This window comes from Nycticebus coucang, unplaced genomic scaffold, assembly GCF_027406575.1.
Source record: "Nycticebus coucang isolate mNycCou1 unplaced genomic scaffold, mNycCou1.pri scaffold_53, whole genome shotgun sequence".
Taxonomy (NCBI): Eukaryota; Metazoa; Chordata; class Mammalia; order Primates; family Lorisidae; genus Nycticebus; species Nycticebus coucang.
The window spans coordinates 1,149,818-1,170,404 of record NW_026515583.1 but is presented as its reverse complement, the minus strand read 5'-3'; the positions used below and the strand labels follow the sequence as shown (position 1 = coordinate 1,170,404).

At 38.6% G+C, this 20,587-nt stretch overlaps 1 protein-coding gene across 1 annotated transcript in view; it reads right to left on the bottom strand.

Moving 5' to 3' along the window:
- LOC128579417 (rho GTPase-activating protein 15-like) overlaps positions 1 to 19,544 on the bottom strand; it is a 53,888-nt gene extending 34,344 nt beyond the window's left edge. The window contains exons 1-2 of the mRNA XM_053581526.1: positions 18,704 to 19,544; positions 4,711 to 4,772 (exon numbers count right to left, since the gene is read on the bottom strand). Of these exons, the coding sequence (XP_053437501.1) occupies positions 4,711 to 4,772 (62 nt within the window). The 5' untranslated portion in view covers positions 18,704 to 19,544. The remainder of the gene's footprint in view (positions 1 to 4,710; positions 4,773 to 18,703) is intronic.
- Positions 19,545 to 20,587: the final 1,043 nt, after the last annotated feature.

Below are 20,587 nucleotides of genomic sequence, written 5' to 3'. Positions count from 1 at the left end.
ACTGCCCTGTTCTGCGTTTTTTTTAATACCCATATTTATGTCCATGTCTTCACTCCCAAGTATTTCTTTCTGAGCAAGAGAACAGAGGAAGAATCTACATGTAATAAGAAGTATGACATACAAAGGAGCCGGCTAAGGAGAAGGACTGACTGGGTGCATAGGGAGAGGCTAGCAGAGCATGTTGAAATAGTGCATTGAAATTAACTTTACTAGGGGCTTGTAGAATTTTAGAGAGGACAGGGTTACTCACAGTTTGGGGGATGGACATCTTTAAATAAATTCCTAAACTTAATCAGAAAAACTGACGTAGATTTTTGATGTTCAAAATTAAAATTGAAGTTGAATGCTGAATATATTCCTTTTTTTTTTTTTGAGATAGAGTCTCACTATGTCATCCTTGGTAGAGTGCTGTGGCATCACAGCTCACAGCGACCTCACACTCTTGGGCTTAAGTGATTCTCTTACCTCAGACTCCCAAGTAACTGGGACTACAGGTGCCCACCACAGCACCCGGCTATTTTTTGTTGCCGTTGTCAAGGTTGTTTAGCTGGCCTGGGCTGGGTTCGAACCTGCCAGCCTTGGTGTATGTGACTGGCATTGTAACCACTGTGCTATGGGTGCAGAGCCGAATCTTGAATATGTCCTGCTTTTAAATCTACCAGTGTGTCACCAAGGAAATGTGTACAACCTCATTCCAAAATAAGCCTAAATGTATGATCTTTTTTGAATGTAAGATACAGCCAAGGAATTCATCTTCCTTGTAGCCTCTCCTGTTCATACTTAGGGATCAGTCAAAATTTCCTTAGATAGAAATAGAAATAATTAAATACGAATAAAAGAGAAAACAAGAAGGAGGAAAATGGAAGATAAGAAAACAGCACAAAGTACAGATAATCTAGAATGGATTTATGAGCAGAAAACGTTGTAGAAATTAATAAAATGATATTTATTAAGTGAAAATTGAAGTCTTTAGTACAGTTGATGTCCTGAGATAAAAAGATAATTTTTAGTCCTTGACTTCAAACAGATGAAAGCAAAAGATAAAAAACAAACATATTTCAATCAGAAGGCAGGACTAAATTCTGTCATACTAAGTCTGCATAAAATAGGAGAAAGGAGAGGTTAATACAGGTGACCAATTGTACAAGACTCTCCATTTGTACAATACTAAGTAATAATAGAGTTTACATTGTATTAATAATTATTACTTAAAACTTGTAAAACATTTAGCCAAGTTCTTGACAGAGTAAGCATCTATTAATATTGCCTATTAACTCATTAAAATTTATAAAAAGATATAAAGATTGTTGAGAAATGTTACAAAGCCTATCAAAGGAAATTTTACATAAAAATACAAATTATACCAAGTATGGTATATTATTAGTTGCTAAATTATAAATGTGATTAAAACAAGATTAAATCATGTGATCGAAACATGATTTTTAAAGTTATAAGTAAACAACATTTTTGGTGTTAGTGATGAAAGTGTAAAGCAGTATGGGAATACAAAATACGAGTCATAAAAAAACGGTCATGTAATTTGATCAAGTAGTCCAAGTTTAGCATTGATCTCTAGAAAATATAAAATAATAATTGATAAGCAGTAGGAGGGTTCACTGTAATTATAAGTATTAGCATAAAACTGAACTCAACTTAAAAATCAAATTTTAAAGGACAGTAGAAATGATTCGGTATATTATAGACCATCAACACGGTAGGATAGCATATGTTATTATCTTGTTGATTATACATACAATATTCAATATGTGAAGTATTTACAATAAAAACAAACAAACAAAAACCACCATAAACTTGTAGGAGATATTTCCAATATCAAAATTTGTCAAAATGTTATCAGAAATATATTAAGTTTCCTCAATTTATAAAAAAAGGAAAAACCTCAATAGAAAATAATCAAAGTTTATAAATAGGCAATTCTTAGAATGCAGAATCTGAATGACTCTAAACAGACAAAGTTGTTCAACTGCAATACCAGTCAGCAGAATACAAATAAAAGTGACATTGAGGTAACATTCTATGGCCACCAATTTAGTGAAGTAAGAGAGTAAGATAATGCCGTATGCTGATGAGATTATGGGAAATGAGATCCCTTCTGCACTGCAGAGCAGTTATGTGAACAGGGGCACTCATTCAGGAGAAAGTCTGGCAGTGGTATTCAGTGGATTTACAAATGTACATAACTTAACACCAAGCGATCTGTGCTCCTGGCTATATTACCCTGAGAGTTCCTAACAGGTTAAAAGGACACATATGTGTGATTCATTGAAATGTTGTCTTGGATGGAATGAGTTAGAGGAAGTTTAGGGTTTGTACCTGAGGGACTGGGTAAGTAAAATTTAGTATATAGTCATGTGTCACTTAATGACATTTGGAGAAATGTGTCTAAGCTTAGGTACTTTTATCATTGTATGAAAAACATTGACTGTCCTTATACAAACCTAGATGGTATAGCCCACTACACACCTAGGCTGTGCTATAGCCTATGGCTTCTGGGTTACAAACCTGTACAGTCTGAATATTGTAGACAACTGTAAGACAATGGTAAGTGTGTTTAGATCTGTACCCAAACATAGACAAGGAACAGTAAAAATCAATATTATAATCTTATGAGATCACCGTCATATATGCAGGTCATCATTAACCACAGTGTCTTTGCACAGGGTGCAAAGGGCAGTAATTGGGAAAAATGACCTAGCTTTGAATACATTCGTATACTGTATGACAATGCCTCAGTCAAACACAGACCATATATAGATGTTGGTCCTATACGATCACAATGGAGCTGAAAAATCCCCGTCATCTAGTGACATCCTGTTCATTGTAACATCATTGTACAATGTTTTACCTTTTCCATGTTTAGATATGTTTAGATACACACACACACACAAATTATGTTAAGATTGTCTACAGTGCTCAGTGTAGTAACATGGTAAATGTGTAGCCTGGGAGTGAGCGACAGCCTAGGTGTGTAATAGGCCATACCACGTATGTTTGTGTAAATACACTCTATGAAGTTTGCACAATGACAAAATCACCTAATGACTTATTTTCCCCATGGTTAAGAAACACAGGTCTGTCTAGCACCATAGAAAGATGTCCAAACACTAACGTTGAATGAAAGTAGTAAGAACCATAATGTAATTTACTACACAAAAATGCTTATGCAATACAACACATTCACATACACACAACTACACACTACTTTTAAGGTGACACAGATATTCTGATACATACATATATATATGAAAGTGGATTTGATGAACACACATTAAATGCATTAAATTGGAGGTCTAAAGGGGATGGAAGTGAGGATTAGAAACAAAAAATAAAATAAAACCAGTTAGACATCATTCCCAGAGTAATGATAACACAAGGCCACAAACTCAATTCTGTATATCTATGGTGAAAATAAAAAAAGGGAAAAAAAAGGAAAAACTAAAATTTGTATAACTTTAAGTGAGAAAAGCTGAAAGAATGCATAATAGTTTACAAATAGATTGAAATAATGAAACTGCCTGCAAATGTTTATATGAAATTAAACTGCAGCATGCAAATTGTACAACAACATATTAAAGTAAAAGCAAATAAAGCAAGTACACAATAGTATACAATGATCACAACTACCAAAAATCATATTCATGTGAGTGGGTTAGGGGAAGGGCCCTATTCTGGTCCTTTGCTTCCTCCTGGCCCTGCCTTCTCAGAGATGTTACAAAGTTTGCTATGGATCGGCAAGGATACTTTACATAACCCCCATGGTAGGGCATCATCTTGGTTTCTTGTAATATCCCTCCCCCCCACCCCCCACCCCCCGTCTTCTTTGCATGAGGCTGGAGAGTAGGATTGACCAATGATGTTACCTCCTTTCTCCCATCAAGCCCCAGTGAAGGGTTGACGTGGGAAATGAGATTAAACCATGAGGATTTTTTTATCCATGCTGTTGGTGAGGTAAGAAAGGGTCCTGATTTACTTATCTAAAAATATAGTTCAACTACTTCATCCTTTAAACAATTGCTCCCCTAATTTACTGTAGGGATTTTTTTTTTCGTTTTTTTCTTTTTTAGACAGAGTCTTGCTCTGCTGCCCAGTCTGAAGCTGAAGTCTAGTGGCCCAATTATAGTTCACTATAGACTTAAACTCCTGGGCTCAAGAGACTGTCCTGATTTAGCCTCCAGAGTAGTTTGCACTACAGGCATATACCACCACTACTAGCTAATTTTTCTTTTTTTGTAGATACAGGGTCTCACTCTTGTTCAGGCTGCTCTCAAACTCCTGAGCTCAAGGAATCCTTCTGCCTTGAATCCTTAAGTGCTAGAATTACAGGCATGAGACACTCACTGCACCCTCCAGGAAATTTTTATGTAATGAAAATAAGTCCTTTTACTCCAAAATCTGTTAATCCCAGAAATCAAGATCCATTGCCTTACTTCCTTTAATTTTTTTTAAAGAACTTATACTTTAAAAGGACAAGAAGCATTTCATATCTGTATGCTCTGTGTAATAATATGTACTGTTGTGCCTTTCTTCAAAAACTACAATTATATTAAAAATAATGTTGATCATAGTGGTAGCAAAAGGGACCAGTCTGTTATCATAGGGCCTTGCTTCCCAAACAATAGCAGTGATACAAGTTAAGGATACAGGAACTAGCATAGTTATATAAAAGTGGGTCAAAGAACTTTTTATTACCTTAGTTTCTTTCCTCCATCTGCAATTTTAGCTTTTTGAAGATAACCTTCTTTTTCAACCATCTGCAAGAAGAATGCATATGTTAAAACTGTGACAAACTCATATGCATTGTTAGTTTGAATGAATCTATGCTTTTCAAGAATCATTGCAGTAATGGACGTTTCCCGTCATAGAACTTCATTAATAATGCACAGATAGCTTATGGGAAGTGCCTGCAAGATCATAATCATTACAAGCCATTGAAGAGACAAAGACATATTGTGAAGAAGAACGTGAAGGATTTGTTGGACAGCAATACACCTTTACTCACTTTTCTTTCTGGGCATCGAAGGCTGTAGGTTAAAAAATAGACTGAAAATGGTAACACGAAGACAAATGTAATGCCTTCTTAATTTTACTTATTGTTCTTGGAAAAATTCTTCCTTTTTTAACATCCCCATATACCTGCTGAGGCTGAGTGTACGGGTGTGGGTCAAATTCAATGGGACCATATAACTTGGCCAGTTGGGTCATGGAAGGGCATTTAAAACACAACAATTCACGTGTCACAAGCAGTTTTCAAGACACTGTTGCAGCACTGCCTCACTGCCTTCTTCCATGATGTGGGATTACTTCTTTTTCCTATTTGTATGTAATATACTGGCTTTCAATGCTAATACAATTGCAACTTTCTTTCTTTTTTTTGAGACAGAGTCTCACTGTGTCGCCCTCAGTACAGTGCTGTGGTGTCACAGCTCATAGCAACCTCTAAATCTTGGACTTAAGCGATTCTCTTGCCTCGACCTTCCGAGTAGGGCCTACAGGTGCCCGCCACCACACCTGGCTATTTTTTGGTTGCAGTTGTCATTGTTGTTTAGCAGGTTGGAGCCTGGCTTGAACCCGCCAGCCTTGGTGTATGTGAGCTATGGGTGCTGAGCCACAAGTGCGACTTTCTTAGCGGAAATTCAATAATTCATTATAAATTCACAGAGGGGTTTGTGGCATTCTGGATAAAATAAATGCATGATGCAAATTGTAATGTGTTGATTCCCAGCAAAGTCTAAACTAGGTGTTCAATTACTTTCCCCCCTTTGGTAAACTCTTTATGCGCACACCAGCTCTCTCTCTATATATGTGTGTGTGTGTGCGCGCGCGCGTGCGCATGCACGCGCACACATATGTATATCTTCATGTTTCATTGAGATAAAAAGGATTATATTATGTACTACACCAAATGAAACTTTCTTTTTTTTAATTATTATTATTTTTTTATTGTTGGGGATTCACTGAGGGTACAATAAGCCAGGGATCACTGGGAACCACAAAGGCTGTCCACTGCAGGGATCACTGGGAACCATAAAGGCTGTCCACTGCAGGGATCACTGGGACCCACTAAAGCTGTCTCCTGCAGGGATCACTGGGAACTGTTAAAGGCTGTCGACTGCAGGGATCACTGAGAACCACAAAGGCTGTCCACTGCAGGGATCACTGGGAACTGTTAAAGGCTGTCTAATGCAGGGAAAAGCGAATTCTGGAGGATGAAGGCCCAGAGCATGAAGACTGGTTAAGGGGTCTGGGTGGAGAATTTAGGGAAATACTACAATCTAGGTACCAACATACTACAAACACATTCCCCTAAATAATTGTTTATATCTGCCCTTGGAAAATATTACTGTTATTATTTCCAATTCTGGAACAACCATCCAATGTTTCAGAGCCCCTAGGAGTAATGCTGGAATATGGATCAAAGCACTTTGATGTGAGGGCCAACATTTCACCATTGCACTGTACTAGAAGGAGGGAAGTAAGAAAAGTTGGAGAAAGCTGTACAAGTACCGGGAGTAAATCATTCTGTTTATTAGATGTTACTGTAAGTGTTATCGAACAGGAGAAATTTCTTATTTTTTACCTCCCTGTTCTTTAGCTTTCATGCTTCATGGCAACTTGAATTGGCATTCTTCATACTGGAGATCAGATTCCTAATGTTTTTAATTGAAAATATTACTCAGATAATTATCTATTTACATGAAACTGTAAGGACTAATATAGGGAGATGCCACAGGTTATTTTAGTCTCCTGTTGCTGCTGATATACACGACCACGTACTTGGTGGCTTAAATCATCAGAAATTTATTATCTGAAATTTCCAGAGAACATTGATCTAAGGTGGGTTTTGCTAGACTAAAATTAAAGGGATGGTGTGATTGCCTTCTTTCTGTGGACTTTAGGGGAAAATCCGTGTCCTTACTCTTTCTGGCTTTGAAGGCCACCCGCATTCCTAGGATTGTGGTCTCTGCCAGCCACTGGATCACTCCAGCCTCTACTTCATCCTCACATCCATTTCTCTTACTTTTCTACCTCCTTTCTTTCCCTTATAAAAACCTTGTGCTTACACTGGACCCACCTGAATGATGCAGGATAATCTCCCCATTGAAAGATCCTTAACTTAATCACATCTGCCAACTCCCTTTTGCCATCCCAGGGAACATATTCACAGGTTCCAGGGATTAGAACATGGCACTTGGGGGGACCATTTTTCGGCTTGTCACACCTGGTCCCCCTCAATGATGATAACTTTGCACGATTATAGTGCAATGTCTCAGCCTATTGAATTTGATGCAGTGCACCAATCTTTGATTTCTCCTATCAGGTGTACAGATGTGTCCTATCCACTCCCAAAGTCAGTACATTAAACACGATGCTACCTCATGTTGCTCATTTATAACCAACCACACCACCCTCCTTCCTGATCTTTCCCTCATTTCTAACCCCTGAATCACTCACTTGTTATTTATTCTAAACTTTTTTTCCATTCCAAAAATATTATATAGATAAAATCACATATGGTATAACCTTGCAACCTTTGGGTTTAACCTTTTTCATTAAGCATAATTCCTGAGAGAAGCATCCAAATAGTTATTTGTGTCAACACTTCTTCTCTTCTCACTGCTAAGCTTTGGTAACTAGCACATACCGCACACTTTTTAACCAGTCACACAGAGAAGGATATCTGAAGCTTTTACTCTGGGGTTATTATAAAGGAAACTGCTATGAATATCCAGGTTTCCTTGTAAATATACGTTTTCATTTTTCTAAGATAAATGCCAAGAGGAGAATTGTTACATTCTGTGGCTACATGTTTGGTGTACAAGAAACTGACAAACTGTCTTCTGTTACAGAATGGCTATACCATTCTGCATTCTTACCAACAATATGGGAGTGGCCCTGCTTCTCTGCATTCTTGGCAACATTTTGTGTTGTCACTTTTTTTTTATTTTAGCCATTCTGATAGGTGGGATGGGTATGTAGTGATATCTCATGTGGTTTTAATTTGGATTTTTCTAAAGGCTAATAGCATGGGCTGTATTTTTACATTCTTATTTGCTATCTGTATATCCTCTTCAGGGAAAACTCTTTTGATGTTTTCATTTTTAACTGGATTGTTTATGGCTTTTGTCCTTGTGTTTTAATGTTGAGGCTTAGGGATTCTTTACCTGTTTTGGATACTAGTCTTTTAGGTATGTGTTTGCAAATATTTTCTCCCTATATCGGTAGTTTGTTTCTTCCTATATCCACATCTATATCAGGACTTTTATAAAGCAAAAGGTTTCAATTTTAATGAGGTCTGATTTATAAAAAGTTTCTTTTGATTCATTGTGCTTTTGTTGTCCAGACTAAAAACTCTTTGATTGGACCTAGATCCTAAAGATTTTCTCTTAGTGTTTCTTTTAGAAACCTCTTAAAGGGTTTATATTTTGTTTTTTAAATGGAAGTGTCAATATATGACCCCTTCCATAGCATTTTATCATTTAACTCTTGCATAGAGTGTGACACTTGGGTGGGGCTTTATTATGCTGCCTATGGATGTCCAATTACTTTGACTGCATTTGTATTAAAGTTTCTCTATCCTTCACTGATTTGCTTTGTACTGATGTCAAAAATCTGTTGGCCATATGGTTTGGGGCTATTTCTAAGTTCTCTCTTCTATTCCTTTGATCTATGCCTCAATCCCCCTCTCATACAGCACTGACTGTAATACTGTAAGCCTAAATATCGAGTAAAATAATCCCTCCCACTTTCAATTTTGTCAGAATGATTTTACTTATTCTAGGACCTATACTTTTTCATACACATTTTAGAAAAAGCCTATCCATGCTTACATTATAATAAAACTTGGGATTCAGATAGTTATTGCAACTAAATCTGTTTCCATGTTGAGTCTTCCCAAGCATGAACACAATATGTCTCTCCGTTTGGATAAACACATTCCTTGAGCCTTTTTAATCAACATTTTGTAATAGTCAGCACACACACCCTGCACATTTTGTTTAATAGTGTACCTAAGAATTTTCTTATCTTTAGAGAGGTTGTAAATAGTACTATGTTTTTAATTTCAGTTTCCAATGTTTATTGCTAGTATATGGAAATGTGATGAATTTTTATGAGTTGACCATGTATCTTGAAATCTAGCTGAATTCATTTTTTAATTATAGAAGTTTTTCTATATTATTTTGATTCTTTTATTTCTCCCTTTCTCACCTGTGTGCATTACTACAGTAGCTAACACCTCCATACAACATGGAATAAAAGCGGTAAAAGTGAGTATCCTTGTCTACTCTTCAATCTCAAGGGAAAAGTGTTCAGTTTTCCCCAAACAAGAATGATGGTAGCTGTAGGTGTTTTATTGTTTCTCATTATTAAATTGAAATGTTCCCCCATTTCCTCGGTATCTTTAATGTGAAAGAGTGTTTAATTTTCTTTATGCTTTTTTTCTGCATCAACCAATAGGATTATATAACTGTTCATTAACTTGTTATGTGATGGACTTTTATTAACTTATCTCTTTCTTTTTTTGAAGAAGTATAATAAAATTTGTATCGTGATGAGAAGCTGTCAACTTAAACAGCAGCAAATGGAGAGAATAAGGACATTTCCTGTTATAATAAGTCTACATAACCTTCATAATATACTATGTAGTAGGCATTTTCAATATGTGACTGTCAGTCTAGAACTGCCAAATACTTTTTCATTTAACCTAATACAACTGCATACCTACTAAAAAGAAATGCATTAAGAAAGCATGAAAACTTTGTTTGTTGAAAAAACAAAACCTGAAGGGAAGGAATATAGAAATTATGAAGTTATGCAGAACACTTAATGTAATTAAGTATATGTTCATATCTTTATAGGAATATAAAACCCAACCATTTGCAGAATGGACTCAGATTGCTGAAATACTATATATACTTTAGACCTCTACATAAGCATTTTAGACCTACTTTTTGATCCACTATTCCCACTTGTAGGTATGTACTCAAAGGAAATGACTTCTATTTATACAAAATAAGTTATGAATACTTTTCTGCAGTGGTAACTGCATACCAGTAAGACCAAAACAAACATAAATCAAGCAATGGAGTGTTCTCAAAGCTGTGATGTTTGAAGACTACAAACTGCTAATTCTATATAGAATGGGTTTTGTTGTTACATGAAATTCAAGTTGACGCATAAATTGAGATATATAGAGATCAAATTAAATGATTGCTCCACAGCCAAGGAATAAATAGACAACCTACCAAAAGAGGAAAAATATGCACATGCTGTTCATCCGATACAGAGCAGATGACCAGAATCTACAAAGAACTCAAGCAAATAAGCAAGGGAGAAATCAAACAACTCCATCAAAAAAAAGGGCAAAAGACTTGAGCAGAAAGATTTCAATTGAAGATAGGTTAATGGTCAAGAAACACATGAAAAAAGGCTCATTTCTCTAATCATCAGGTAGTTGCAAATAAAAACCACAGGGAGATTATTACCTAATTCTAGGGAGAATGGTTTATAATTAGATGAATCAGAAATGAAAAGGGTAACATTGCAGAAATACATACTGCAAAAATAAACACCATCCATGAATACTAGATAAATCACTATGCACATAATGTAGAAAACAGACATTTTCAGACATACAGTTGGATGATGGTTTGCCTTGCTAACATATTCATGTTGATATGTTGAATTTCTTTTCAAACATATTATTTTAAAAATTATAAACATTTGTTTTTAAGTTCACAGAAACGAAATTATGTTCAAATTCTCAGGAATTTTGGACTAACCATAACATTGTCAGTTATATTTAAATTCTGATGGCAAGTTTGTTACCTCACTTGAGTGGGGCCTTCCCCTTCCCCTCAGTTCTGAGAGAATACAATATGTATAGTAAAACATTAATAATTTCAAAATTTTCATTAAAAAAATCATCCATGAATACTAGATAAACCGCTATGCACATAATCTAGAGAACAGAGAGAAAATAGAAAAGTTCCTAGAAACACACAACCTCCAACACTGAACCAGAAAGAAAGAAAACTGAGTAGACCAAAAAACAGAAAGAAAAGTGAGATTAAACCAGTAAGGAAAAATCTAGTCAAAAAAGAGAAGCCCTGCACAAGATATGTTCATAACTGAATTCTGTCAAACCTACAATGAATACCGGGCACATATAACGTAGAAATTACTCCATAATATTGAGAAAAAGGGAAACCTCCCCAACTCATTCTATGAAGCTAATGTTATAGTCATACAAAAGCCAGGGAAAGACACAATGATAACAAAAGAAAAGTAGAAACCAATATCCCTTATGAATACAGGTGCAAAAACCCTCAAAAAAAAAAAAAAAAAAACTAGCAGTCTGAATAAAACAGCATACTAAAAAAAAAAAAAAATGAAGCGCCAAGATGACTTCATTCCATATGCAAAGGATAGCAAACAAGGCATGATAAAAACCCTGAACAAACTAGGCATAGAAAGAAAATATCTCAGAATTATAAAAGTCATATTTGGAAAACATACAACTAACATATTCAACGGAGAAAAGTTGAAAGCATTGCCCATAAGAACTGGAGTAAGACAAGGATTCCCACTATCACCACTCTTTTTTGACATAGTGCTAGAAGTCCTAGGCAAGATAAAAAAGAGGAGAATATTAAGGGTATCCAAACTGGTTAAGTGGACATCACTTTTTCCCAATGATATAATCTTGTACCTAGAAACCCCAAAGGTTCTGCCAAGAGTCTTCTGGAATTAATAAATAAATTAAGCAAAGTCTTAGGATAAGAAGCCAATATACATAAATTAATACCATTTCTATATAACAATGACAGTTAAGCCAGGAGTCAAATCAAAGACTAAGTAACATTCATAAAAACAAAAACAAAATAAAATAAGTAGGGATATACTTACACACAAGAGAGTTAAATTTCTCTAACATGGAAAACAATAAAACTCTGAACAAAAAAGTTGCAGAGGATATAAACAAATATCCTGTCTTAGTAGAAACAATAATGTTAAAATATCAATACTACCTAAAGTGATTAATAAATGCAATGCAATCTCCATCAATTTGCCAAAGTCATAATTCACAGATAAAGAAAAAAATATTTTATACTTTGTTTGGAGCCATAAAAGAGCCTGAATCTTAAGCAAAATAACAAATCTGTAGGACTCCCAGTGCCACACTTGCAGCCATACTATGAAACTATAGCCTTGTAGTTTAACAAAAACAGCATGGTATTTCTACAAAAATATGGAAATACACCAATGGAACAGAGGACCCAGATATAAAACCACCTACCTTCAACAAAGTTATCTTTGACAAAGCAGGCAATAACATACACTGGGGAAAAGAAGCCTTATTTAATAAATGGCTCTGGGAAAATTGGATTGTTACATGCACCAGAATGAAGTAGGACCACTAGTCCTCGCCGCTCAAACTCAGGATATACAAAAGATTTATGGCACAAAATCATAAGTATTCTGGAGGAAAATGTAGAAAAAGCTCTTCTAAATATGATTCTAGGCAAAGAATTTAAGAAAAAGACCCCAAAGGCAATCATGACAAAACCAAAACTGGGATTTGTTTCAGCTAAAAAGCGTCTGCACTGCTACAGACACAATTAACAGATCAAAATAGACAACCAACAGAATGGAAGAAATAGTCACAAATGACACTTCCAATAAAGGACTAGTAACTAGAATTTACAAATAACTCAAGCAACCAACAGGAAAAGACAAACCATCTTATAAACAAGTGGGCAAAAAACGTGAAAAGACAATTCTCAAAATAAGAAAAAATGGTCAATTTCATGACCTATTAGGGTAATGCAAATTAAATTCACAATGACATTATCACCTTACTCCAGTTACAATGGAATTTATTAAAATTCCCAAATCAATAGGTGCTGACATGGACACAGAGAGAAAGGCATTTTTGTATGCTGTTGGTTAGAGCACAAATTTGTAAAACTTCTATGAAAATGAGAATGACGTTTTCTCAAAGAACTAAAAGTAGACCTACAATTTGACCCAGTAGTCCCACTACTAGTTATTTTCCCCAAAAGAAGAGAAATTATTTTACCAAAAAGATACCTGCATTTGAACGATTATTGCAGCACAATTCATTATTGCCAATATGTGGAAACAAACCAAGTGCTGACAAATTCATGAGTGGACTAATTAAATGTTGTATATGTATTCCATGGAGTACTACTCAACCACAAAAAATGATAAATTAATACCTTTTACAACAATCTGTATGGCACCAGAGACCATCCTTCTAAGTAAAATACCTCAAGAATGAAAAACAAACACCACATACAGTCACTATTAAATTGGAGCTAACTGATGAGCTCACATGTGCATAGAAGGAAGTAAAAGTATGTGGAAATCAACCAAGGGAAAGGGGTAGAGGGAAGGAGGCAAATGGACTAAGCCAACCTAGTGGGTACTATGAATACCATATGAGTGATGGGCATACCTATAGTCAGGACTGTAGCATCACAAAAATGATCCATGTAACATGAAATATTTTTACACCAGTAATACGTTGAAACAAAATAATCCATTCATTTTTGTGAAAATATAAAAAAATCTTCTAATCTATTTTCAGTCCATAAATACCCAGATGGGTTTTAAAAAGAATGAAGAAAGGGAGGCTCCATGATGATAGACTAGAGACATTTCTTCATCAGCTGATCTCAAATTGATGAGCGGAGTCTTTAGGTGCCTCCATCTGGATTGTCCTGTCCAGAAACAACATTGCAAAGGCACAGTGAGACAGAATGGAGCACCAGGAGCAAAACGTTAAGAAGGGTGAGAGGCACGCATGAAAAGCAGATGCAAAGGACTGCAGCAACCCAGGGAGAGAGAGAGCCTGCATGTGGAATCCCTGGGGGATCAATTTTGCAGGTGATTTCCCCACACCGCACCATGGCATTCTGTAGGAGTGGACTGGGAGTTGAACTGAACTCTGGGAGGGCCTGTCCATCCATGCCTGAAGACTGATACGAAACAAGCAGGAATATAGGTCCCACAGGACGTTCAGGTGCACAGAAGCTGGCCTTTTGTTCAAGGGTTGGAGAGAGTATATTCTGCCTCTTAGGGACAAAGCCAGAGGCCTGAACCCAGGCTATCATTTTACTGCCACTGGCTGGGCAGATCTGGTCCTGGAGCCTGTTCAGTGGGAGGCCTGGCAGCCTGGTCCCCATTGCCTAGGGAGACTGACAGGGCAGGTGTGGATAATGCTAAAACCTTGAGCTGGCTGACACCCAAGGGAGCCAAGCTTGGAGAAGCCTCACAGTATCCCATTATGTTAATGCTTCTGACTCCAGCAGTTGGAGCTACCCCAGGGCTGACTTCCTTGAACACATGGGCAGAGGTGAGCAGATTATGCCTACGACACCGCTCCATCTGTGGCTGCAGGGAACTGTTTGGATGGCAGAGTCTTCCCTGCCTCCCCACCTCATAGTCTGGCATAAGCTTCAAGAATTTGCCTCTACCACCCCCATGGGGATTCATCTCTCATACAGTTAGCTACCAAGCCCAGAATAACATCAATGAATCAGGAAAACAAGACTGGATCTCTTTGGCAACTAGCTGATAACATCCCACCTCTACCACATGCAGAATACAGAGTACTGGGTTTCCCCCCCCCCCTTAACCAAGAAGTGCCACGTATTGTCATTAGGAAGAAAAGGTTTTTTCTTTTTCTTTTGCTTTTCCTAATCCTGGAGCATTACTTACGGACCATGCAATACATGTATTTTTGATTTTTTTCCTTTTTTTTTTAACTTTTTTAATTTTTTCTTTTTTTTAACTTTATACTATTTCTATTCTCTTCTCCATTTCTTTTTCTTTTTGTTTCTTTTTCTACTTTTCTAATCTTTCTCTCATAAATCCCTTAAGTAACAATCAAGATAATCTCTCTCTTTTGAGTGTGTTTTGTGTTTGGTTTTTTGGAAGACCATTTCTAAGGCCTCCATGGCAGTGTTGCAGCAATGATCTGGCTCATGGTGGCCTTCAACACCTGGATTTGGAAATCCCTGCTTTGACCTCCTGAGGAGTTGCAACAGCTGTTCCTCACTAAAGTTCATGTTTTTGTTGGTTTGTTTGTTTTTTCCATATTTGATGGAAGTAGGGTCTCACTCTGGATAAGGCTGGTCAGAATCATCTAACTTTGGGTAATACACCAGCCCTAGAGCCGCCAGATCACTGATAATTGCTGGTATGCTTCACTATGCATGGCCTGTTACAATTATCATCATTAGCTTTCTTCTTTTTATCTCTCATTTTCTCATTCTTTTACTCTCCTTCCTTTCCATTTCTTAATCCTTGTACCAAAAGACAACCTTTTTTTTTTTTTTTTAGAGACAGAGTCTCACTGTACCGCCCTTGGTAGAGTGCCGTGGCGTCACACGGCTCACAGCAACCTCTAACTCTTGGGCTTACGCGATTCTCTTGCCTCGGCCTCCCGAGTAGCTGGGACTACAGGCGCCCGCCACAAAGCCCAGCTATTTTTTTTTTGTTGTTGTTGTTGCAGTTTGGCCGGGGCCGGGTTTGAACCCGCCACCCTCGGCATATGGGGCCGGCGCCCTACTCACTGAGCCACAGGCGCCGCCCAAAAGACAACTTTAATCTCAAAGCACAGAAACAAAGAGGCTTCAGGACAACTAGGAAGTGCGAAAAGTTAAGTAGGGGAAGGAAATAACAAGAAGTAACAACACATGCAGAGGATCCAACAAATAAAAATTATATCAACTTGAAAAACTAGAATAGACCAATCCTGCAAGGGATTACCAAGCTGCTGTCAAAGATGAAAAGACAAAAAGAATTTAGATTATAGATGTCCAAAGTGATGAAGAGAATTAAAGGGCAAGTGGAAAGTCGCCAAACAGAAATAAAAAAAACTGACCCAAGAAACAATCAAAAGACATGATGAAATTAGAAAAGAGTTCAAAGTATTGAAGGAGTCATTCAAGGAGTTTAAAATGCAACAGAAAATTTCAATAACAGCATAAACCTTGAAGAAGAAAGAATCTTAGAACTTGAAGACAAGGCTCTTGAGCTAACTCACTTACTTAATGAGGTAGAAAAGAGGAGAGTAAAGGTCAGGTGTGATGGCACACACCTGTAATCCTAGCACTCTGTGAGGCCAAGGAGGGTGGATTGCTTGAGCTCACAGGTTTGAGACCAGCCTGAGCCAGAGTGAGACCTCATCTCTAAAAATAGGCATTGTGGCGGGCGCCTGTAGTCCCAGCTACTTGGGAGGCTGAGGCAAGAGGATTGCATGAGCCCGAGAGTTTGAGGTTCCTATTAGCTATGACACCACGGCACTCTACCTCAGGTGACAAAGTGACAGTCTATCTCAAAAAAACAAAACAAACAAATCCAAGAGAGTAAAAGAATAGCAATCTTAGAGAATTATGGGATTTTATAAAGTTTATAAACATACAAATTATAGGCACAGAAGACCTATTGGAGGATATCATAAATGAAAAATGTTTAAGTATTACCAAAGATTCAGAGAAAGTCCGTTGAGAAATATCAAAGCCCAGTTTATCTCAATTCAAACAGAGCATCTTCTAGACACATTGTAAAAAACTTGGCCAAAATGAAATAGAAAATTTTGAAGGCCACCAGGAATAAGCACCAGTTGACCTACAAGGACAATTCCATCAGAGTGACAGCAGATTTCTCAGCTGAAGAACAACAAGCTAGAATAGATAGGACTCTCATTTTCAATATACTCAAACACAACAACTCCCTGCCTAGGATTCTGTATTCTATGAAACTAAGTTCCATATTCAATGGATACATCGAATGTTTTCCTTGCAAGTAAACGTTGAAGAAATTTGCCACTATAAGACCACCTGTCCAGGAAGTATTCCAGAGTAATATTACACATCGAACATAACAATGTACCACAAGAAAAGACACACAGAAATTAAAGGTCATAGCCTAACTTCCTCAATGGTACAAGTGATAAATATAGGTGGCAACCTTCACAAAAGACAAACACAAATCCATCATAGTCAAGCCATAGTGAATGGCTTGAATTACTCACTGATGAGACACAGACCAGATGACTGGATCAAAAGCACAAGCCAACTCTATGCTGTCCTCAGGTAACATATTTAACAGCTAAGGACAAAACAAGACTCAGGTTGAGGGATTAGAAATCAATATTTCAGGCAGATGGAAATCAAAAGAAAGCAGGGGTCACAATTTCAAGATAAACTGGGCTTCAAACCACAAAAGGTAAGGAATGATAAAAATAAAGTACTCTATTTTCTTGTCAAGGGAACAATACCAGAAGACATCTCAATCCTAAGTCTTTATGCACCCAAATTCATTAAATGTTTCCAGATTTACAAAATGAACTCTAACAAGTCTGAACAATATAATATCCTATAACAGCATAATTTCTGGGGACTGCACACCCTATTGACAGAACTGGACAGACCCTCCAAACACAAACTGAGCAAAGAAACAATCGACTTTAACATGACTCTACAAAACATACCACCCCGATATTACCAAATACACATTCTCCTCATTAGCTCATGAATAATTTTCCAAAACTGACCACATCCTAAGACACAAATCAAACCTCGCCTAATTTAAAAGAATAGAAATTATACCTTGTAGCTTACAGATTACTATGGAATCAAGGTCGAACTCATTTCCAACAAAACCTTTCATTCCCCAAATCATAAAAACTAAATGATCTTACGCGAAAGACAACTATTTCAAGGAGAAAACAAAGGAGAAAAATCATTAGATTTGTCTAACAAAATGATGATGAAAAACCTCTGGGATACTGAGAAAGCAGTCATAAGAGGGAAATTTATTGCATTACATGCCCACAGCCAATAATTTAAAAAGCACAAATCAACAATCTAATGCATCATTTCTAGGAACTGGAAAAGAAAGAGCTATCCAATCCCAAACCTAGCACAAGGAAAGAACCAAAATCAGAGCAGAAGAAAATGAAATTGAGAACAAAAGAACCATTCAGGAGATTAAGAAAACAAAGAGTTGGTTCCTTAAAATAAATAAAATTGATAAAAATAAAAAAATTGATAAAACTTTGGCTAGTCTAGAAACAGAAAAGTAAGATCTCTAATAACCTCACTGAGAAATAAAAGAGGGAAAATAACAATAGATGTCGCAGAAATACAAGCGATTATCTCTGATTGCTACAAAAATTGCTATGCCCAGAAATTTAACATTGTGGAGGAAATGGACTAATACCTGGAATCATACTACCTACCTAGACTTAACCAGGAAGAATTAGAACTCTTGAACAGACCTATATCAAGCACAGTAATCGCAAAAATAAAGTAGCTTCTAATAACGACAACAAAAAGTCCTGGACCAGATGATTTTACACCAGAATTTAAACAAACATTCAAAGAAGAGCTCATACCTATGCTGCAGAATCCATTCAAAAACATTGAGAAGGAAAGAACACTCCCAATTCATCCTCTGGAGCAAATATCTTCCTGATACCAAAACCATAAAAAGGACCCATTAAGAAAAACACACGCACACCCCCCAATTTCACTAATGAATACAATCCAACTATACTCAAAATCCTAGCAAATAGAATACAGGTGTGGGACAGCGTCAGCGCCCGGCGCGCTGCGGCGGGTGTCAACGGTCCCCACATCAGTCTCACCTCACCGGCTGCCGTGGTGACAACCGCTGCGGCTCCCCGGTGCCTCGCCGCCTCGGCCTCCAGCAGCCCCGCGTCGCAGCCAAGTCTCCGCCTCCGTCAGCCGCCGCCAGCCCGATTGCGCGCCACGTGACCGCGTCACGTTACCCAGCGCTGTGAGCTGTGCGTCTGGGACCCGTCCAGCCGGTCTGACCGCGCGCGACGACCGTTCCTGGCGCAGCATCCATCCCCCGCGCCACGCGCTGCCGGGCCCGATAGTTTGGCCTCCTCCTTCCGGTGGACCTTCAGTTCCCGAGCCCTCCCGCGAAGCCTCAGCTGGCTGCGCCGGACCCTCCAGCCTCCGCCGCGCCTCGTCCAGATAGGCGGCCTGGGTCAGCGGCTGCAGTCACTTGGCCTGCTGTAGCCGTCCGCCTCGGCCTCCCGCAGGGCCTGGCTCAGGTCGCGCAGCCGCCACACCAGGCACAGTACCGCGAGCACACGCGCGCGCACTTCCCCTAAGCTGGGCCTGGCGTGAGTGCGCTGCAGCACCCGGCAGGCTCGTCGCGGGGTCCCGAACACCGCCTCCAGCCACTGCCGGTCGCGCAGTCTCTGGAGGACCACGTTGGCGTCGGTCCCCGGGAAGGGCCGGCACTGGGGCTGCGGCGAGCACCGCCTCCTGGCCCAGGGCCACTGTGGAGCCCCTGCTGTCCTGAGGCGCCTCGGCCGTCCGACGTGCGCGGGGACGCCGTCTTCCAGCGCCGGGTCACGTGACGCGGTCACGTTGTGCGCAGTCGGGCAGGCGGCGGCTGACGGAGGCGGAGAGTTGGCCGGGACGCGGGGCTGCTGGAGGCAAAGGCGGCGAGGAACGGGGGAGCTGCAGCGGTTGTCACCACGGCAGCCGGTGAGGTGAGACTGACGAGGGGATCCTTGTCACCCGCCGCAGCGTGCTCGGGCGCTGGCGCCGTCCCACACCTGTATTCTATTTGCTAGGATTTTGAGTATTGTTGGATTATGGGGGCAAGACATGATTGCAAGAGGGACTTTACCTAACAATTGCAATCAGTGTAACTGGCTTATTGTACCCTCAATGAATACCCTACAATAAAAAAAAAGGAAAAAAAAATAATTAGAAGAGATAGAAGCAAGATGCAGGTTATGTAAGGCGATAAATTTTATAATTTATTTTTTACCAAAACAAATTCATTATAACTACTAGTTGATTACATCACCATTTGGGTTAAATTGGCATATTTAATACACATTCTACCAAACTCTTTTTGTGTATTATATATACCTGTATATGTGTCCCCTAACCAGGGCCTAAAAAAATATTAGCACTGCCAAAATATAATTTGTTAAGAGCACATTGTAACTGCTTTGAGTGAAGCTGTAGAGAAAACTGAGTGTTGCTAGTGATTGAATCATATTATCTTAGTTGCCCTGAGTCCTTAAGATGTTTCGTGGCAAAGAGTACAACAAGCTGTGCATGTGGACGCAAAACCAGGTAAGGAATGACAGCCCTTCCACTTATTGTTGTGAGTTTTAGGCAGGGCAGTAGTTTAGCTTTTTCAATAATCTGCAGTAAATATGGATTCAGGATACTTTCAAGAGTTTATCTTCCTTGGGAAGCCTTTCTTGCCCTGATATTTTTCCCCTATGGTGCTGATCTTGGAGCGGAGATCTCTTTGAAGTCAGCAGGAATCTTGACACTTGAGTCACCACACAGCATGAGAAAAAGAAAGGGAGGAACCAGGCATTGGTGGGTAGTTCCCATCAGAAGGCACATTGGTAGGTGAATGCAGGGGTGGCTGTCACATTATAATGGAGTATAACATCATCTAACAAGGACAGAATGAAGGAAATACCTTTGAATAAGGCCAGAGCCCATTTCCATGTTAAAATATCATT